This window comes from Branchiostoma belcheri, unplaced genomic scaffold, assembly GCF_001625305.1.
Source record: "Branchiostoma belcheri isolate BF01 breed outbred unplaced genomic scaffold, Haploidv18h27 scaffold6, whole genome shotgun sequence".
NCBI lineage: Eukaryota > Metazoa > Chordata > Leptocardii > Amphioxiformes > Branchiostomatidae > Branchiostoma > Branchiostoma belcheri.
The window spans coordinates 592,713-615,171 of NW_017804242.1; the positions used below are offsets into that span (position 1 = coordinate 592,713).

The 22,459-nt window shown below is 41.6% G+C and overlaps 2 protein-coding genes across 2 annotated transcripts in view; one reads left to right on the top strand and one right to left on the bottom strand.

The window, feature by feature from the left end:
• The first annotated feature begins 59 nt into the window (after positions 1–59).
• On the top strand, positions 60–11,224 carry LOC109482415 (trimethylguanosine synthase-like). The gene is made up of 14 exons (XM_019785127.1): positions 60–126; positions 783–900; positions 1,167–1,731; positions 2,039–3,308; positions 3,672–3,795; positions 4,167–4,340; positions 5,931–6,016; positions 6,275–6,412; positions 6,604–6,903; positions 7,291–7,449; positions 8,478–8,609; positions 9,180–9,396; positions 9,985–10,063; positions 10,494–11,224. The coding sequence occupies exons 2-14, from the start codon at positions 791–793 to the stop codon at positions 10,599–10,601; spliced, it is 3,462 nt and encodes a 1,153-aa protein (XP_019640686.1). The 5' UTR covers positions 60–126; positions 783–790; the 3' UTR covers positions 10,602–11,224.
• A 2,737-nt stretch (positions 11,225–13,961) lies between these two features.
• Positions 13,962–22,459, bottom strand: part of LOC109482201 — an 18,579-nt gene continuing 10,081 nt past the window's right edge. Inside the window, exons 6-16 of the mRNA XM_019784895.1 lie at positions 22,103–22,297; positions 21,578–21,692; positions 20,307–20,445; positions 19,907–20,046; positions 19,298–19,398; positions 18,421–18,589; positions 17,310–17,582; positions 16,522–16,665; positions 15,636–15,767; positions 14,569–14,724; positions 13,962–14,209 (exon numbers count right to left, since the gene is read on the bottom strand). Coding sequence (XP_019640454.1) covers positions 13,995–14,209; positions 14,569–14,724; positions 15,636–15,767; positions 16,522–16,665; positions 17,310–17,582; positions 18,421–18,589; positions 19,298–19,398; positions 19,907–20,046; positions 20,307–20,445; positions 21,578–21,692; positions 22,103–22,297 — 1,779 coding nt within the window. The 3' untranslated portion in view covers positions 13,962–13,994. The remainder of the gene's footprint in view (positions 14,210–14,568; positions 14,725–15,635; positions 15,768–16,521; positions 16,666–17,309; positions 17,583–18,420; positions 18,590–19,297; positions 19,399–19,906; positions 20,047–20,306; positions 20,446–21,577; positions 21,693–22,102; positions 22,298–22,459) is intronic.

A 22,459-nucleotide genomic window follows, 5' to 3' on the forward strand; every position in this document is an offset into this window, starting at 1 on the left:
ATTAATCGAACAACTCCTCGCTATGAAAAAGTCGTCTCTTCCAAGACGTGTGCTCCCTGGAGGTCTGCTGGTGATTTTTTGTCTCCAGGGCTTCGCTGTTCCGCTATTTTCTTAAACATCAGCAAGGTGAGTAGAGTGTACTACTTATACGTGATCGGAAAACGTGAAAATATTACTTGACTGGAGGTGTTTAGGCCGATGATCACATGCTGTGCTGTGCAAGTGGTGGGGAGGGGGGCACACTGCGTCCGACGTCCGCCAGTAGAGTTTAGAAACTACTACTACATGTACTAGTCTTATCTTATATAAATACTGATTACAATTATAAAGATATAAGTCCCCCGGTATCTCAGACTAGAAGTAGGCAAGGAAGCAAGTGACTTTTCAGAACGAGATATAACTGGGGTACTACTAGGTAAGGTTAAATGTACATAAGTCATGAAAGTGCTTCAACTGATATCACCAAGTGTACACTTGTGTACCTAAGAAAGAGATACAATTGACTCTGAACTTTCAGAACGAAGTGTAAACCAGCTCTAAGAGACCACGTTGGTATTCTCAAGGTATATATATTAGACGTTAAACAAGGACAACAACAACAACATCAACTGTTAGAGGTTTAAAGATACTAGCATAGCATTCCTGATTAAAATGTTATAGGCGTTATATAACATTAACGTTATATGTAACACATCATACATCATATAACATTAACATTATATGATGTATATATCGTGGGACATGGTGTTTACTGTATTTCCTGTATAAACCTGTTGGCTCAGACCGGGGCATGAAGCCGTTCAACTTCCAGTGGAACCGTGTAGCAGACGTCAAGATGTACCTGGATGGAGGTCAGAGGTCAGAGGCCGTGACCTGCTGCTGTACCCGGGTGTTTCTCAAGTAAGTTTGAACTTTACAGTCTTCACCTATTTGCATATCAATCAATAGTTGGTGCTTATAAACCTGCATTTTCCCTGCAAGTCTCTAGTGTCACTGTCTCACTGACGAAAGGTAGCGGATGCTACCTGAAATGTCTGATGGTTTCTAAATTGTAAATCATATCCAGTTGCTTGAGTACTAGTAACTGTTTTTTTGGCTTATCTTATTACCTGGATGTCTAACCTTTACCAAAGGATTTAATACTTGATGCGATCTGTTTTTTTTAGTGATTTCTGGCAGTACAAGTTGGGCCTTGAAGGCAAACCAGATGAAAGCTCCAGTGAAACTGACAGTGAAGATGAAAGTGGCGAAAGGACTGATAGTGAGAACAACTACTGTGAAGAAGAAAGTGAAGAAGTCTCACATATTTTTCACGGTTGTAAAGAAGATCATGACAGACATGTTGCCGGCTGCACCAGTAGCGAAGTCTGCGGATCAAGATGTTGTACAGATCCTAACATCAACAGAATAAATTCTTCTCAGAACAATAATGGTAAAGAAACTGACACTGTGAGGTGCTCTACTGACAGTAGAGGGGCGTGTGACGTAGGAAATAGTAGGCAGCAAAGTTTTAATGACACGATTCCAATTCAGTCAGAGACAAAAGAAGACAAATCAATTTACAGACGAGATGCTGCAGCATCCTTAGAGAACCCTGTTAGTGTGGAGAGAGGAGAGAGAGGAGAGAGTGAGGAGGAGACTGGTCCTGATGCTGCTGATGAGGAGACGGCCATGATGCTGGCCATGGGACTGCCCACCTGCTTTCATGGGGACGGAACAAGCACACAAAAGGTGGGAGAATATTACCTGTACCGGTAACTTATTAAATGATAAGTTTATTGCAAATTCCTGCCTGAAGGCTAATTACAAATTAAAAGTATATAAGAACACAGAAACAGTACAAAATAACTTCAAAATGCACATAATAAAAAAAAAAGCTATGTCTAAAGCTATGCTATGTCTTAAGCTATGTCTAAGAGTATGAAAATCACCAGCAGAATATTCTCTCATCAGCTTGTTTTAGAGGAAATATAATGCCTGTAGACATGCTATTGCTGTTGTAATATTGTTTTATTAATACTTTTACATCCCATTTTAGATGACAAACAAGCACTATGGCAACAAGAGCAGGTGGGAAAGATCAAGCCATTCAAAAAGTAAAAGGAACCACAAATACCACAACAGCTATGAGTATGCTGATGCCAACCACGTCGCTACGAAGGATGAAAATATCTACAACGATGAGTTGCAGTTGTCTGGGGGAGAAGTTCCGACTTCTGAAGTCGTGGCAGCCAGGGAGAACTCCTGTGCTGACCTACAGCTGCAGTGGGAAGACTATTGGACAAGTTATGGGGAATACCTTGTGTGGCAGAGTTGGTCTGAGAGGTATCCAGAATACGCAGGTAACCACGGTGGCAATGGTCACCAAGGCAATCCTGGAGAGACTAGTACTAGTTGCCAAGCAACAGATCTAGAGACAGATAGAGGGGAAACAGAGTTTACCGAAAAGAGTAAAACAGATTTCTCTCAGCAGAATGGTGAGATTACGTCCTCACAAAACAGCACTGCCCAAGAACATTGTAATGGTCATCACGTAGCAAGCACGGTACCAACTACTGGACATTGTCAGTCAAATGGTGATAGCAACAGTGGCAATATAACACTTCAGCAAAAATCAGTGGCCCTGCCTACAAGTAGTAGTGCTGACTTGGTGCATCCAATAGCAGTAGGAGAAACAGGGGATACGGAGGCTGTATCGGAGGACCAAAGACTGTGGGAGGAGCACTGGTGGGGGGTTTACTACCAAACATATCAGCAGTTCCTGCACTGGACAGGGAAGGAGCAGCCTTCTGATTGGTGGGATCAAACAGGAGTGGACCAATCACAGGGAAGCAATCTTGGACCAGAAGTTCATAGTCAAGAAGTCTCCACGTTGGGAAATATCACCACTGATCAATATTACAATCCATCATCAGAATCAAAGTCCTCAAGTCAAAAAGAGGGTGATGTGTTGTTATGCAAGGGAACCAGAGAAATCAGCCAATCAGAATCTGTGCTTGACATACCTGACCAATCAAAGGAACAGGTCAGTAGCCAATCAGAATCTGTGCTTGACATACCTGACCAATCAAAGGAACAGGTCAGTAACCAATCAGAATCTGTGCCCGACATACCTGACCAATCAAAGGAACAGGTCAGTAGCCAATCAGAGAACTGCATTGAAAAGAACTTTGAAAAATCTGACCGATGGGAAAGGATATCGATAAAGGAGACTGTCACTTCTCCCCAGACAGAGTGTGCAGAGCCCAGTGATGGCCAAACGGGAGAAAAAAGGAAACAAGAATCGACTAAAACTGGACCAGAATCAGGTAATGATAAATAACATCTCAAATGTCACACTATTTATTGTTTATAACATTACAAGCATTTAGTCCCCTTTAAAATGCTTATGATTTCATAACTTAACCCTTGTCTTGCTGGCATTTTTTACACACTATTTTCAAATAATTTGATGTCTTAATCGGGTCATAGACCCTTGACTTTTTTTGCCCTGCGGTTACTTGTATGTAGGTACTTCCGCATTCATTGCGTTTTGCTGCAAATCATACATACCCCCAAGTCATACATATACAGGGAACTATATAGATGGTACTGTATGTGCAACCCACAAATATATGGGCTCCATAGGGCAAGGGTTAACAATGATCAAATGTGATTTCTGTGTTTCACAGATGTCCAGCCTACATCAAACCACAGGACAACAGTCAACTCTGTCACACCAGGTGGCAGTCACCATGGTAACACAGATGATGATGAGGACCCTCCAGAAGAGAGACGAGTCAAGATGAAAAGGAGGTATTGAACAGAAATAAATTCTAAAATTGAATTTAACCTGTAACGGTTGGTATGTTGGCAACAAATACAAAATTAATAGTTACTAGACTAGGTAACGCAAATGTTTGACTTTGCATATGGTCTGCTCTGTTAATTCTTACTCAAACACATTCTAATACCCAGTCTAAATCCCTCCTGCTATAAAATTGCAACATGATGTAACCAAACACTAGTTACCATGGTGATAGACCTATGGTTCAGGTTATTGACTTAATTTGTTTAGAGAAGAAGAAGAGGAAGAAGAACCAGAGCAAAAACAATGTTTTCCTTCGGTAAACATAAATTTGATACTTGTATCTTGTTGAGTATCTTGATTTTGTTTACATTTCTAGCCATGAGCTGGATGAAGAGGAAACACCAGCATCACAGGCAGAGGAGGAACGGGAAGAGGGAGAGGCGACTGACCCGACCTCAGAACAAGACCAGATGACCTCTGACCCGGCTGCCAGGATGGAGTCAGCCTTTGATGTCATCGGCCTAAAATTCGCCCGGCCGCCTGCAGCAAGGTAAAAGTTAGGTCTTGTAGATGTGGCAATGAGTAGGAAAGGCCTAGGCAAAAATGTTGTCTTTTCTGTTTCAGTCTTGAAAAAAATTAGGGTTGGTAGGTAGTGATTTTTTTGTTTCTTTTTTATTAAACTTTGGCAATCTCTAGTTATCCAAAATTTAATACAGTTTAACAAAGTAAAACTTGCATGAGGATACTTTCGTTTTTAATGTCAATGTTGAAAACCGATTGTACAATGTTTCATCACTCAGGTGTCAGATCATGGAGCTAGAAAAGGTTGATCAGCTCGAAAAATTAATGTCCCTTGCAGGGGTCCACACAAAAAAAAGACTAGGGTCGTCAGGTTTATCTAGGGTTGGTCGGGGAACAGGAAACACAACATTTTTTTTGATGGGCCAAATGTGGTTAATATCAAATACGACAAGACAGTTTATGCCTTTAAGTTAGTAACACTTAAAGAATGTGCTGCTACTAATACCTTTTTTGTGTGTCTCCTGACCAGGTTTAAAGACTTGCCGAGGTTCTCTCACGGTCACGTCAACTTCCACCAGAGAAAAGTCCGGAAGCGTACGAAGGTGCTGAGCGTCCACACACCGAGTCGCACACACATCAGGTGGGTCACGTGTTTTCAAGAGATTGGTACGCTATAGGGATTTTTTTTTAACACAACCAATCTTGTCTTACCTTGCTTACATTTCAGTGTCTATCAGACACCTTCCTCAGAGTTTCTGACGGCTACATATAGCGGCGAGAAGCAGAACTCCAGTCATAAGCTCTGATGAAGGAAGGTGTCTGATAGACACAGATACGTAAGCAAGGTAAGACAAGATTGGTTGTGTTAAAGAAAACCTTTATAGCGTACATTTGTAAACTCTACCAACCTGATGAAACTATTTTCAGAAGTAAGAGACTGGTAAATTTGTGAGAACTGATCTCATTACGTTAAGATTGAAATGATTATTAGAACACATGTATCAGACAGTGCTAGTCCTTTTATACATGCACATGTATGACATTTGGTGCAATGGAGAGTGGCCACACTAGTGTATCCCAACTACATCTGGGAGGGTTGGGGTGACTTGAAGGTGTTGACTGTCAGTTGTATTCAATGTCGTGAAAGTTCATCTGAGTTGGTAAATTACATTATGAAAAATTTAAACTGTTCTCCAACTCATAAATTTCACTCACCGGAGTTTTCCACAAATCACTCAGTCTTCCTCAGCTATCTGATCCAAATGCTGTGGACATGTGATTTTTCCCACGTGTGACGTCAGCAAAGGGTCAAAGGTTGTCTGAAGTCGATATCGCCCCCCGTCCCGGTTGAGCAATGGTTGAAGTGCCCTGATGTATATGGCCTCTTTTATGCCTCTCTAGAAGTAATCCTGTTTGGTATCCAAGATTTTGTATTATGTGTTGTGGCAGTGTGTGTGTCCTGTATCTGAAGTGTATTTAGTGATGTAATTAATATGTGTTTATGATGTCATTATGTCTGTGTGAGAGTTTTGTCAACAATGTGCATATTGAATAAGCAATGATATGTTATAATGTATACCTCACATGAATGTTGCTTATGATCCATCTTTCTGTCCAGGTTTGATGCAGACGGTGAGGTGAGCTTCTGTGAGATGAGTCCTGTGGTGGGGAGGGTCCGAGACTTCCTACAGGCTGTCACTAAAGGTGTCTTTGTTTGTTTGTTTCGAATAACTGGTAAACCATCTTGGGCGTAACACTCCAGTTTCGTACATGACAAGCTGTGTAAGACCAGACTGGGACCACTCAAACCGGGAAGGACCCCTACTCTTTTTCGACAAGTGCGGTGGGTTCTTTAACGTGCGTGGTGCGTGGGGTGATAATTTAGAATTGTTTTTTTTTAATCAGTATCTATGTAAACATGTCTATGTATGCCTAAAATGTTCTGTTCTGTGTTATATCTAGAAACAACAGCTGGGAGAAATCTCGAGGGCCCCTCTCAGAACTTAGATGTCCAACAACCGTCCACATCTCAGGCAGGGGAGGGTGACAAACATTTCTCAGGACAGTCAGGAGAGAAGGAAAGCAGACATCTGATGCCAGGTACACCAGTTGTGGCCAAATATAGGACATAGAAAAACACAGCACATTTTAGAATCTTAACCAAATCTTACAAAGCAGTTACGTAAAGTAACCAGATTTGATTACTCACTCTGATATTAAATATTATTGCACCCATGAGAATTCATTGTTTTTCCATAGTTTTTCATGTCCAATTTCTTGCCATATATAAGGTACACTCAGGACAGATTCAAGCTCCTCAGATTCGAGTGACAGCGAGAGTGAAGACAGTATCAGCAAGGAGACAGCGTCATCCTTAAATGTGCAAGCCAAGAAAGATGAAAGTGAAGGTGAAGAGACAGAAAGTGAGAGTGATTCTTCAGAAGAAACTGACACTTTCTCCTGCCAAGCAATGCCTCATGTACCCAGACCGGAAGCAGTGGAAACAGACAGTCCACTGTGCACTCTCAGTAGAGACTGTTCAACACTCCCAATAGACGCTCCAGCAGAAGGTACCACAGATTCAAATCTAGGTCAGTGTCAGAAATACCCATCTGCAGTCTGCATTTCGCAGAGAATTTTTCAATGTTGCAGAAGAAAAATTAAGCAACCTGCAAAATCAGGATAGGAGTTCAATGGTGTCTGTATAATTAGTTTAGGAGATTTGTGCTTACTGCTGACTTAAAGACATACTAGTTATGCTTGTATTTTTGTAAAAGAATACAGTCATGTATAAAAGAATACAGTCATGTTAATTGCATGTAAAATGTTTGCCAACATGCACTTTTGTATTGGTTTGAGTCAGGGCATAAAAGTGCATGTATATTTGCAGAAAGTATATTCAAATATATTGCAGAACAACAGTGACATTCTGCAATATTGCAGAGCACTGAAAAAAAGTGTTTCTACCACTACTGCAGGTCCACTAAAGAAACGGAGAAAGAAGAGAAGAAGAAGACCGATGACTCCTCCGCTGCCCATGCCCCCAGATGTTAAAGATGATCCTGAGATGATGAAGTACTGGGCCCAGAGATACAGGCTCTTCTCCAAGTTTGACCACGGCATCAAGATGGACAGAGGTACAGGCATCTCTTCTTCTTGTTTAAAGTTAAAACTTTTGTTCCAACACAAAAAATTCTCTCACCTAGAGCTTTCGACCAGTCACTCTGGTCTTCCTCTCAGTAGGCTGACCCATTGAAGCTTGTCACGTGGCTTCTTTGAAGTCTGACATCAACACTGGGTCAGTCTATTGAGGAAGACCAGAGTGACTGGTCGAAAGCTCTAGGTGAGAGAATTTTTTGTGTTGGACCAGAAGTTTTAACTTTAAACATGTAACTACCAAGTGAACACAGATGAACTTTCATGATAGCATCTCTTCTCCTTATTAGCATGGAATTCGAAGGTCATCTGAGTTGGTAAAATACATGACGAAAATTAAACTATAATTCTCCAACTCAACAATGAAAATGACTCTTAGTCACCAGTCTTCATCAGTCTTATTACCCAAGTGCTGTGGACAAGTCATGTGCTTGTGGGTCATAAAGCTGATGAAGACTGAGTGATTCAGTCGGAAATTTCTGGTGAGTTGTTTTTGTTGTTGAGTTGGAGAACAGTTTAATTTTCATCATCTCTTCTTCTTCCTTCATACTGCTTAGCCCAACAACAATTGGATTATTAGCAGCTGCACATGTGTTAAGTGACCGGTACAAATAAAACAAAGGGAAATGAAGGTAAGGGCACTAAGGAACATAAATAACTGATTTAGTGGGTGTAAAAGACAACATTAGTGAATTTAGTGTGTTACAAATATGTACACATAATATTATACAAGGTGTGTGGGCGACTCAATGCAGCAGGAACCTCGCCAGTTTAGTCATGGTAGAGATTTGTGTCCTTACATGTATGCTTAAAATGTGATTTGATCTGGTCTGGTCAAAAAATGTGGAAAGCAAATGTGTAAAAGGTTAACTTTCAATGATTTTATAGTTTTTGTGTTCCACTATATAGTAACAGTTACTGTATAATCATGTTTATTTGAGAGGGCTGTTTTAGACAGAGGTAAAACTGCCAGGTAGTGGTATAATTGTTGTGTGATCCTGCGTTTCAGAGGGCTGGTTTTCTGTGACACCTGAGAAGATTGCCCACCACATTGCTGAGAGGTGTCGTTGTGACCTGATCGTAGATGCCTTCTGTGGGGTGGGGGGCAACGCCATACAGTTTGCCTTCACGTGTGAGAGAGGTCAGCAGCTTCTGGTGCTTTGACTTTTTTTGCTTTGACGGAAGGATCGTTATTCAGTAGGCCAGGGACAATATTTTGTGGAGGATACTATATTTTACTTTATATGTTGAGGTGAGAGCTAAATGTGTTAACGGTAGTACATGTACATTGCAGTGCTTGTCTCAATATTTCTTGAACCTGACTGTTAGCATTCAAAATCATAAACACCAATGATGAGAACCACAAGTCTGGAGCTTTCTGCTATGCCCAATGCACAACATTGCCAAGGTCTGTTACACTGAAGTACTTGGCGTAACGGTTGTAACAAAGATTTTGTCCTCCACAATACTGATCATATGTGCAGGTTTCTCAATAAGGTCACGTCTGTAACCATAACTCTCGCGAGATTACGTTTTGAAGTGTTTGGTCATTAATTATCCTGATGAAGGCGACAGTGGCCATTTAAAATTTGATCTCTGTGTAATCCTTGTGTTGGAATTAAGTTCAACATTTTACTATGAATTGAGTATGATTACTAACAACACAGATGAACTTTCATGATAACCTGTACATGTCCATGTTTCTCCACAGTGATAGCTATCGACATAGACCCGGTGAAGCTGGAGTGTGCCCGACACAACGCTGCCATATACGGCGTGGCGGATCGTATAGAGTTCCTGCAGGGGGATTACCTACGGCTGTCGAGGGGGCTGAAGGCTGACGTGGTGTTCCTGAGCCCACCCTGGGGGGGTCCAGACTACCTCACCGCCGACGTCTTTGACATCAAGACTATGATGGTTCCTGATGGATATCCTTTTCATCTTTTTTTTTTTTATATTCTTCATATATTTACATTTCATGACTAAACACGATGACATGTACAGCACACTCAAGTTATATCAACTTATTTTATGCCACCACCAGCACAGAGGATAAATACAGGACAAGACAATACTCATTTTCACTTGAGTTAAGTGAGGAAAGTCGTGTTAAGTGCCTTTTCAAGGGCACAAGATCGGTGGCATGTCAGGCAAAAGGCACCTTTTGGTTCCGATTCGACCACTCTGCTGTTACCCACTGTTTCATCTGTTTGATGATACATCAGACATTTATTGTACTTCAAAATTAATGACAATGATAGCAAATGACTTTCTATTTCAGACATAATATAGATGTTACCATAAGTTAGATGAGAATAATGTAGATGCAAGTTTCAAAGTAACCAACCTATAGATTGCAAACTACTACATGTAGTAAGTAGAAGATTTTGGGATAATCATACTTTTATTGGGACTCTGCTTTCCAACCCAATCTGTTGATGAATTCAGCAAAAAACAAAACAAGAAGCTCTGTTGCATGCTGAGATTTTTTTCATGACTCCTTAACACATTCTCACCTTTGAGATATTTGAGAAGACCAAGCACATAACTGACAACATCGCTTACTTTGTGCCCAGAAATGCAGATGTAGAGCAGGTAACTTCATATTCTTCTGTACTATCGACTTCAATGTAAGTTCAAGCACTAACTTACAGTAGCTTTCCAGTGTTGTTTATATTTGTATTGTTTTTACTCTGTTTCTTCCTCTTCTTCTTCTCCAAACAAAGAAAGTCAGTGACCTGGACTAGACATTTGTCACCATGGTACAAATGTAACTAGCATTGTAGCAGACAGCCTGTGGTGTTGGGTTACGTTATGTAGAGCTATGGTGCCTGCTCACCATATACATGTATTATATATGAATCCGTTTGAGCAACAAGAAACAGAGCAGTTGTAGTTTGTTAGGCTAGACTAATTGTGAAGGTAAACATTATGCATTTGCTTTACAAATGTTACCTTTCTAGTAACAGACACGTGTTTCCTACTAAAACTGAGCCTAAACCATTGTTCCCTGCCTGCTGTACAGCTGGTGTCCCTGGCAGGACCGGGAGGGAAGGTGGAGGTGGAGCAGAACTTCCTCAACAGGAAGCTGAAGACAGTCACAGCCTACTACGGGGAACTAGTGGATGACTAGCTAGCCTCTTAGGTACAAATCTCATCTGTTGTCTCTTTTCTTACTTATTTTGGAATACATTCCATATATACGTCGATGAAGGTTAGACATCCAGGTAATACAATACGCCAAAAAGCAGTTACTCAAGCAACTGGATATGATTTTGGAAACGGTCAGATGTTTCAGCTAGTATCCACTAGCTAGTGTCCACTAGCTTTCGTCAGTGACTGAGACTGAGAGTCATTATATACATGTAGTAGAGGTGGATTCATTCTTCAAACGAACTGACATCTCTCTCATGCAGTTGTTTGTCAGTAAGACACCTGGAGCCTGTTTAGAACTTTAATTCAGCCTGTCACAAGACCGGTTTCGTCTGTGGAACAACATGGAATGCATTCCATGTTGTTGAGCTAAGAAACTTAACCTTTAGTACACTGAAGTAGTCATTTGACTATCAATTCTCTATTGGTTAATATGGGATCCAATGAGACAGCAGGGAGAAGGTTAATTGAAATTGACTCTTTTTTTGTCCAGATGCAGGGAATATCTGTAACATGGTTGAGAAACCACGTATTAGATGATTTAGAAAGGGGAAGTTCATCCATTTTAGTTTGTTTTAACAAGATGGAAGGCAACAGTCCTTCACTGATGATATTAAGTAGGATTAATCACTGACAGTGATGCATTTCTTTTCAGAGTGTGTTGAAGATTTTAGGTATTGATTTTGTATTTTTTTATCTGAGTGGCTAACTGATCAATCTGGAAAATAAAGATTGAAATAAAACTAATTATAAAAAACTTGTAATGTTTTAACTGTGGTGGCTTATACTAATATACAATGTAGAGAGAGATGGATTAATTAGGGGACAGGTATGGAGCAATAGACATAATATAATATTTCTACCATGTTCACCCCAGTACTATATAATGATTGTTAATGCAACTTGGAGACACATCACGCACAACCAATTACCACAACTACAGATTTATTCAGGAATTTCAAAAAGAACATTCCATCCAATGAACTGCCACCCTTGTAGCAAGTTTTAATTAAAAGCAAAAATAATCTGGACATTTCAAACACTTCCCAAAAGTTTAAAATCTATCTATTATAAGCCTCGATACTGTGAGGAATTTGCAACATTCGAATTTCAAGATTCACCAAGAACTGCACTTCATTTCTCCAGATGAGAGGAGGTGCAGGAAGCAACAATATTACCTGACTTAGGAGAGCATGTCGGCATGCTGCACCTGCGCGAAACCCGTAACGTATTCATCATATAAGATTAACACTCTGTAGTTTCCAAATGTTGTGCCGGAAAAAATATTGTCTGCAACAGGCAAAATTCTAATGCAACGTTGACCAAAAATCCAACGAAATCCGTGAAAAATCGGGGGTTTGTGCAGGCGCAGGACGTTCTGCCGACATGCTACTTAGCAGTACTACCTAGATTAGCAAAACTAACTATTATCTATAAATATGAGCTAAAGAAATCTGCTTGCAGTTCTTGCCCATGTACATGTAGATTGTCATTCAATGTGCATTACAAACATGTGATTTCTCAGTAAACTACTCTGAGGATATAACACAACAAAAGCACCCTCTACTGGCTTTAGTATCAGTTCTGCAGTTATAGCATATTCTAACAATATTTTACAAACTGTAAGATCTTCTGCCTATCCTTTATCGAAACCTGTTCCCCACAGATGTTCATGGTTGTTCAGACAAAAGCAGCATCCTACATGTAATACTACTGGTATGTAATAAAGTACTATAATAATTGTAGCACCCTGCAACAAACATAGAATTGAAGAACGAAAATGTGCTTTTCTAGCAGTTACATGTATAATGCAGAAGGTATAAAAATGAAATCGCAACAAAATATTACCTATTTCTCCACATCTATAGTATGTAATTCCACCAGGTCCTGTTGTCATACAGTATTGGTATTTATATTTACCTTCGCAGAAGGAAAACATTGTTTTTGCTCTGTTCTTCCTCTTCTCCAAACAAATAAGGTCAAAATAGCCTGAACCAGACGTCTGTCACCATGGTAACTAGTTACATTTTTATAGCAGGAGGGATTTAGACTCCTATAAACATGTTTGAGTAAGAATTAACAGAGCAGACCAAATGCGAAGGTAAACATTAATATGCGTTTGCTTTGCAAATGTTACCTTAGTATTAAATCATAACAGCTGTGCTACACATGTAGAAAACAATCAACAAGCTGATAGGTATTGCTTTGTGCATCCATAAATGCACGTCATTACACATATCAATTCCAGTGAACTTGTCTTACAGTACAAAAACTACTATATAAATCTATCACTGCAGCCCTTTTCATATTAATTCAATAAGCTGCTATATAAAGTCTTACAAGTGTTTTGAACCCCAGCTGAATTCCATTCATGTTTGACATCATAATGTTTTTTCACCTTATTTAATTAGCTGGTCTGCCTCTATTGTATTGTTGGATACATTTTATCTACTAGTACATGTGCTTTTTTTCTATCATCAAATCTCCTGTCTGAAAATCTTCCAACATTTTCATCATTTTCCAAGGACCAAGCATGATATGTTTTCATTCTGAATTTTCCTCTCAATATTTGCAGTCTCAAGAAATGATGGTTATTTTGTTCCCCTGATTATTCTCATGCAAAAACAGCTTTTTTCCTCCAATAGTTCCCTATCCGAACAAAATATGTTTTCAGTCTATACTGCCTCAGCAAAAACACCATAAACATTTTTGTTTAAAAATAGTGTTTTTCTAGTTGTTGTTTTTACAATTATTATAGTGTTTTGGCATCAGCTGATATATTTGTATCTTTTTTGATTCTGTGGTTATTTTGGTGGGACTAATTTGTCTCCTTTTGTTAAAAAAAATACGAAAACATCCTAGGAAGTCAACTTCTGTCAGCACCATCAGATAGTGGGATTGCATTATAAGCTAGACAGAATTGATAAGTGGAGTTGAAAATTTTCTGTGAAAATTTACAATTATTTCAGGTAAGGCCACACCAATTTGATTTGTTGATTCTCGGATTTTTTCAGAAAAACATGAAGCAACAGGGCGAAAAAATAAAAGAAAATAGGTCTAGGCATGCTAGCCCCAAAAGCTATGATAGGAGTCATGAAGTCAACATACCAGGCTGGTTTGTCATTCAAACAATGCATTTCAAACTTTTAATCAAACCACTACATTGATGGAAAAACTATAACAACTCTGAAGAGAAGGGACTTCCCTCAACTGTTGGGACCAAAATTTGAGCATTTTGGAGTTGATCCAGAGGCTAATTTTTTTTCTTTCGAAACAAAAAAAAAACGAAGTGAGCGAATCCGTGAACCATCAAAGTAAATTGGTGTGGCCTAAAAGTCACTAAAGGAAACTGGACCTGGATCAAAACTAGTCTTCAAAGCCTGGTCTTCTTGTGGTCGAATGTTTGGATGGTGACGTCACAGGCCAGATTCCCGCCTTCTGGCGTGGTTCCCTCGCAGGTGTAGGTCCCGTCCTTGGAGGGGGACATGCTGGCGATCTTCAGCACGTGGCTGTAGCCGTCGGAGCTCATGTCGAAGTCGGCACTGGGCGACATCTGCCGTCCGTTGTGTAGCCATTTCACGTTGTCCACTGCAGAAGTGGGGAACACAACAACGATATTGAATTTCCAACAACCACTGTCGCCTTCCATCGAGATAATTTATGACACTTAAACACTTCGAAACGTAATCTTGCGAGAGTTATGGTTACAGACGTGACCTTATTCACACAAGACTTTACGGAGCAATTGTCCACTGTCTCCGGATGGCTGGATTGTTCTGATATTTATGGCCTTAATGCCTCTTAAAAAGCAGTCCTGTTTAGTGTCCAGTATTCTAACTTTGTCCAAAGAGACGGTATTGCCCAGTGATTCGATGTGGATGTGTTGAAAAACTTCCGTTGACAGCGAGCCGGGGCGTTTGTTTCTAAGAAATCTAGCAGTAACATACCTTCGCCCTTGACCTCCAGGATGACAGGGTGACCCCTGGGAACGCCGGTGGTTGTTTTGGCCGCCCCGTCGTCGTACCCCTTCGGGCTCATGATCTGTTCCACGGACACCTGTCCGCTCCGCTCCATCCCCTCAGAGATACGCACAACGTCCTCAGCTGGGGACAGACACAAGTTTATTATGTTTACCGAAGGAAAACATCTTGTTTTTACTCAATTTCTTCCTCTTCTTCTCCAAACAGTGACCCCTGACTTGACCAATGATATGATTTGTTGATGTCTGTCACCATGGTGACTGGTGTTGGGTTACATAATGTTGCAATTTGGTCATGGTCTGCTCTGTTCCTGTCACCATATACTTGTAGTACATAAATGTGAATGTGTTTAAACATTACGTGTTTGCGTTGCAAATGTTACTTCTCTAGTTCATTTCATTTTTTTCATTTATCAACTTGATAAATGTTAAGACCACACCAATTTAATTTGTTCTCAGCTTTTTTCAGAAAAAATTATGAAGCAAAAGGGAAAAAAAGGAAAAAAAAAAGCAGCAGGTCTAGGCATCCTATTATAGCCCCAAATGCGACGATAGGAGCCATAAAGTCAACACAAAAGGCTGGGTTAATATTTAAACAATGAATTTTGAACTTTTAATCAAACCACTGCATTGATAGATGGAAAAACTGTAACAACTAGGAAGAAAAGGACTTTCCTCAACTGTTAGGGGCAAAATATGAGCATACTTGTGTTGGTTCCGAACCAGAGTCTTTTTTTTTTTTTGCAAATCAGCAAATCAACAAATATGCAAAAGGAAAAAAAAAACAGTGTGGGGAGGAGGAAAGAAGCCTGCAAAGCTTGTACAATGTCTTCCTCCTTGAAACTTAAAAATTATCAGTTATGAAACTAACATATTAATAAATTAACTAAATAAAACCCAGATCTAACAGAACAAAACTGATTCAGATTGGTGTATAAGCAAACGCCATACTAAAACGACAAACTTTCTACCAATCATAGTAAACAAATTAAACATGTGAAATATGAAAGAGACTGGCACCACATTGATACCTACATTCCCACATGACCGACATGACTGGGTTGTTTCCTGGCAGAGTTCCACTGCTGCTCTGTTGGAAGTTGCTGCCCCCCTTTTGATAATGGACTTGCCCATTCATTCCCTCACCAATAGTCACACCTCCAGTACCTGAACCACCGAAGATGTTCGGAAATATTAAGGAAAACAAAGAAGGCAGCATTAATCCTGTTAGTTTATGGGATGAGCAATGATACAATTTGTTATAAAGATGAATAATGGCAGATATTGTACAAGAAAAGGACACAAAGCTAAAGGAAGATTCAGGGTAAAGCAACAGGCCTCTTTAGTTTACCACAATTTGACACAAGAACAAGAAGGCTTCCCAGCGGGAAAAGTTGATAGCTGAGCATATTTGAAAATGGATCTTCAAATATATCACATTATAACATAACATTCTGCACAACCTCTGCAGTTGAGAGTGTAAAAACTCAGTTGCAGAACCATGATGCGATAATGATCGTGAAAGTTCATCTGTGTACTTGGTAGTTACATGTTTAAAGTTAGAACTTAAGATCCAACACAATAAAGTTCTCTTACCTAGAGCTTTCGACCAATCACTCTGGTCTTCCTCAGTAGACTGACCCAGTGAGGCTTGTCACGTGGCTACTTTGAAGTGTGACGTCAACACTGGGTCAAAGGTATCTGGGAGAGGAGAGGGGTGAAAGAGGCTATTGACATCAGGGCCAATCACCCTTCACTCAACCACAACGGGGGCCGACATCCTCTACGGACATCCTTTGACTCAGTGTTGACGTCACACTCCAAAGAAGCCACATGACAAGCCTCTGAGTCACTGGGTCAGTCGACTAAGGAAGACCAGAGTGACTGGTCGAAAGCTCTTGATGTGCTAACGTTGACTTACCCAGGCCACTGCCCTTGGTATAAGAGAACCCATGGCTTCCCTTGCCTGAAGTCGAACCCTGAACCAGGTCCACGTGCTGGTTGGTCACGTTATGGATATGAGACACGTTCGTGACGTTGGTGTTCATGTAACTCTGGTTTGTGGCTGGAAGGGAGGCGCGAATGTTAAGGTTTGATCTACCTCAAGTCTTCTGTTGACACATACATTACGCATGATACAGAAATGATGCTGTTTACAGGGAGAAACACTTTGAAATATAGTGTTGCGCTTGACTAGATATCAGATACACTCACCTAACTCTACAGTAACTTGAAGAAATATAACATACACAACAAGATTGTGGCAAGCCCCTAATTCGTACATACATGTAGTGTTCATGAGTGTGACAGAGATTACAAAATTGTTATACAGAATGTTCATCTCAAGCAGTGACGTTAGAACACTCTAGCCTCCGTAGCAGGCTGATAGAACTGGGGGTTTGGTGGTCTTTGGTTGTTTTCTGATTAGTCCAAGAACGGGGGTAATTCAATCAGGCCAGCTATGTTGTCTATACACAATCAGAAAATAGCACATAAAAGCTCCAAAAGACCCTGAAGACCCCCCCCCCAAAACCCCCAGTTTTTGGCGTGCTATGGAGGCTTAGAACATTCTACGAACAAGTGATTAAAGGTTACACTCATCTAATGGCAGTGAACAAAATTAAGCAGTCCATATTTTCGTGCGCCTATATAATTTACATAATACTGATCAGGTGGGAAAAAAAAAGTCCCAAAAAATAAAATACGTACCGGAGACCTGTTTACCGATGAGCGCCCCTCCCGCTCCCAGCATCCCTCCTGCTCCCACCATCCCGGCCGTTCCCAATGTCCCGGCCGTTCCCAATGTCCCGGCCGTTCCCAATGTCCCGCCCGGTCCCAGTGTCCCGCCCGGTCCAAGCGTCCCGCCCGGTCCAAGCGTCCCGCCCGCGAAGGCAGAATCCCCCTCGTACATCCCAGTCTCCGGCAGTAGCGGCACCTTCTCAGCTGGCATGTCAATCATCACCTGGTTCCCACTACCGTGTCCTGCAGTCGGGGCAAGGCAGGCGGTTTACTACTACTAAAATCGAAGAACCCACATGCCACAGATGAAGTGGGCAAATTCGTCTCCCGCTGCATGCCTCAAAAGAAAAGGTCAAACGGAACAAAACTAGTACCACGTATGTTGTAGAATGTAGTATACCTTAAACATAGACTCTCATATCATCTCTCGGTCATGCATTTGCAATAAACTTTCTCGTTAACATCGTGGGGTCGTGTGTCGTAAGCAGTAGTGTGTTTGGCTCAGACCAAAAGGTCCCTGGTTCAAATCCGTAGGTAAAAATCACCTGCTCCAAGGCTCTGCCCTGGGTGCCAAATTTTGTAGCCTACATGGCAGCTAGCAACAATAGGGAGCCGGTTGTAACTACGGAGGACGGCACCCAGCCTGCCAAGACTCCACGGAACTCCAGTGCAGTATCGACTCATAAATGCCGCAAAAGGCCAGCATGTGCCGGCTTGTCGCATAAATACCAGCTTTGTATTCCTGTCGTTTATCTGCATTTTTTCTGGCCGGATTTTTTTATTTGCCCGCGCGCACTAGTTTGGGTGTCTTCAGATATATTATCCATAAGATTAAGGCAGTGTGGCCTAGTAATGCTGAGGTCACATTTCCAAACCGGGGCCCGGCTGGGCTGTTTCGATTAACGAAAAATCAACACTGTCTTTATATCATGAATATACGCAAATATTTCCCATTACTAACTTTTTGCAACTTTTTTGTGCTTTGTTGTCTTTTAAATCATACTTTTCATTCCATAAGACTGCCCGGCCGGGCCCCGGTTTGGAAATGTGACCTCAGCATAACAGAATGGGTTGAAGTTACCTGTCAGGAGACCAGCGAGAATGGCAGTGCTGCCAGTCCCTCTCAGGCTGTCGCAGAAGACCGAGTAGTCGGCGTCGCTGCGAGACTTCATCAGGTGCAGAATCCGTCGGTTCTTCTCTTCTGTGGTGTTGGCGCTCAGGCAGTAGGCCACCATGTTGTTGGTAAAGACCTGTGTGACACACCGGATATAGGGGTTTTCTTTTAAGTATTTACACAGCCAATAATGTCTCTTACCTTGCTTACGTTTCGATGTCTATCAGACACCTTCCTCTGAGAGCTTTTTACTGGAGTTCTGCTTCTCAAAGTGCCACCTACATCGGCTACATATAGCGGCAAGAAGCAGAACTACAGTCAGAAGCTCTCATCAGGTACAATGTAGGTGTCTGATAGACACCGAAACGTAAACATGGTAAGACAAGATTGGTTGTGTAAAAGAAAACTCCAGACCTATATCCTATACTCTACCAACCTGATGTAACTATTTTCAGATGTATGACACACCATCACACAGACCCATTAATGTTGCTCAATAAAGGGTTAATGTCCTGCCCCAATGTGTACAATGGACTGTCATAAGGCTCAGTCATTTCCTATAACCACCGATTGAACCACTGAGTGGGCGCCAGCGAACGAGGCGGTTTAAGAGGTGGCTATAGGAAATGACCAGGCCTTATGACACCATACACCAAGGAATAGGTGGGTCATTAACGTTATTGTCATATCCGTCTTTGGATATGAAATATTGAGTGCAGTTATTTTGAAATAATGAGGTACCACGTGAGTGTCACAAACTGCAGTTGTAATTTACGCCCATGTTGCAGTGTCGACTGTCATCATGTCATCTACCAAATGTATACAATAGATCAGCAAGACATGCCTTGTTCTTCTGAAGGTACATGCAAGTTGTCTCCGGGTCCATTTTGTCCACCAGGTAGCCCTCATTACGCAGCAACAGTTCCCTCTTGTCATCTGACAGGCCTGAAAGCACAGTTAATACACATTGTAATTACTGGTACTAGTATCAAGATAGAAAAGATGCTTTGGTATGTCACTATACAATAAGGTAATAATTCGTTAGTTGGAATAGTAAATGTCTTATAAAGTCTAAAGCAGGAATGAATGATATTCATTTCACATAGCCTTTTAAAGTTTCCTTTTTTACAAAAGGAATCAAACTGCTAGAAGTGGAGCTGAAAGTGTTCACGAGCGGAGAATGAGATCCATGAATAGTTTCATCAGGTTGGTACGACACTGAGTAAAGAGACTCTTTTTACACACAAAAAAGGTTTTTATTCAGACGATGTTTCGGTGACTGTCTGTCACCTTCCTCAGGGCAATTCTAACTGGCATCTATAGCAGCGACACCTGTGCTGCAGTGCAATGTGAACCAGTCAGAATTGGCCTGACGAAGTTGACAGACAGTCACCGAAACATCGTCTGAATAAAAGACTTGGTTGTGTAAAAAGAGTCTCTAAAAAGAGTTTACCTGGTCCCTCCAATGTGTCTGCCAGCCAGCCTAGCCTCTCCTCCTTCCTCAGAGCTGTGCAGTACTCGTCAAATGCATCGTCCCCTCCCAACTTCAGGTCATTCAGCAGCTTCTTGCTGTGGCCCTCCCGGGTACGCTGTCTGTAAACAAAACACACCTATATGTTATTTCAATCGAACTTTACTTTCAATCGAACTTTACTTTATGACTTTACAACATTGTCTACCAGATACCTTTGACCCAGTGTTGACGTTACACTTAAAGAAGCCACGTGGCAAGCCTCACTCGGTCAGTCTACTGAGGAAGACCAGAGTGTACTGGTCGATATCTCTAGAGAGAACTCAATTGTGTTGGATCTAAAGTTTTAACTTTAAACATGATAAGAAATAGTTTGCCTTACTGGGATATGGCCTGCACCATGTGGGGAGGCAGGACGTTGGTGGAGGCCAGGTGGGCCGTGATCCTGTCGGGGTGCTGCACGTACTCCACGATGTCTGTCCGGTACAGCTGCAGCATGTTCTGATGGTCACGCCTCATTGCTGCAAACAGAAATACGGATCCTTAATTGACAGTACCCTGGATGCCAAACTCGTTTCAGGCCGCTAGCAATTCCCTTCGGCAGCCAAGAGCCCTTCGCCCGCGGGTCTAAATTACCGCTACGGGGAGACTAGCACGGGCGGAGTTTGGCTGGCCCTTTCAGGGCCGGAGAAACCCCTCAGGCTCAACTCCCCCGTAGCGGTAATTTAGATAGGCGGGCGAAGGGCTCTTGGCTGACGAAAATGGCTAACGGCCCGATACTAGATCATACTAGTTTGGCATCCAGGGTATATTTACAGGGGGACACAATAGGAATGGTCTATTTTTAATACAAAATACAAGTACACATCGAACAAAACATACAGTAGCAGCCATTATCAGCTGAAATGATGTATGATTTACAGTACATTGCTAAAAAGCTCCACTTGGTAAGACTTAACGTAGCATTAAGCGATAACCACAGAAGACAACTGTTTAAAATCTAAGCTAAACATTAAAATCAAAGATAAACATTAATCTTAATTCCAACGTTATAAATCATATTCTCTAAGAAACACATGTCATGCATAAACATATGTATGAATATACATGTGTTACCCAAGGACCGTCATGAGCTGTTCGGCGAGTGCGCTACTTATTTGTCCACTAATTATAAGATCCACTAAGAACAATATGCACATTATTTAATGTTTATAGGGACAGCATATTCTGATGGTCTACAGACATGGATTTGAGTATATCGTTACATGCAATGATTCCCACAGAGTTGTACAGTCGAAAATTTGGGTGAGTCCATTTTTTTGTGTTGGAAATTACAGTTCAATCTGACTCGTTCTTATGACTACTTTGATATTAGAAAAACAGAGCCTTCGGCTTGTAACCAAGAAGTCCCGAGTTCGAATCCTGCCATACCACACGAATTTCCTCACTTTACCGAGGTGAAAATGAGTATGTCTGTTGTCCGTTCATGCGTTTGTCTGCGTTGGTGGCAGCATGAAAATGAGTGTGCCGTTGCCATGTCTTGTAATAAATGTTGGAATAGAAAAAAATATTGTTGATTGTACGTAACATCACACAATATGTGTGCACAGAGTACGACAATGGGGTTGAGTATAACTGGTAGGAAAAACGTACGTGCGTGGAAGCCTGGTTTGGTGCCGTGTTTACTAGTTTTCCCCCGTGAGCCGAAGCAGGTACAGCATGGGCAGTACTTCGCACACAGGCCCAGGTACCAACAGCAACAACAGCACTGTATGTGGCAGAACGGTAAATGCTCATGGTGACTCTCTTCCTATTATACTAAAAGAACCCAGATGTTATAGAAGAAATGAGTACATTCGTCTCCCATAGCTTCAAAAAAAGAAGTCAACCCTAACAAAACTAGTACAAGAGCCTCGGAGGACGTGATCCTTTCTTTTTTTGAAAACAGGAGAACATGTTACAACTGAGTGGAGCTAATCATGAGTTTCGGTATTTTTTCTAACAACAAAATCAATGCCCACACGGATGTCATCCATAAAATTAAGTCGGTGTGGCCTCATGCTACTCGTACTACAAACATACCTTTTCATCTGTTCACCTGTACTTTCACCGTGGTACTTTAACAGCCCGATAGTGCACGAATGTGCAATAAAGGTTATCTGTTAACGCGATACTTACGCAGAGGAGCAGCAGCAGCAGGAGTAAGAGGAGGAGGGGGATGAGCCAGGCCAGGTACCACAGACCCGACCCGCCTGTTCCTCCGCCCTGTGCGCCCGTTCCTCCCCCGTTCACTGCACCTCCGCCTCCGCCCGTCCGGGTGGCTCCCACCAACTCGCCGTACGGGCCCTTGACATGAGCGGTCTCAGCGCGCACCTGTAGACACAGAAGAGAAGGGCATTCATCAGAAAAGTGGATAGAACATAATCTCCAAGCAGATTCGGTGGGGCAAGGGGACTTTATATTGGTCAGTCCTGTATCCGTTGGCCGCCTGTATCCAACGTTCGCCCCACGAATCTGCCACAAAACGGAAGACTT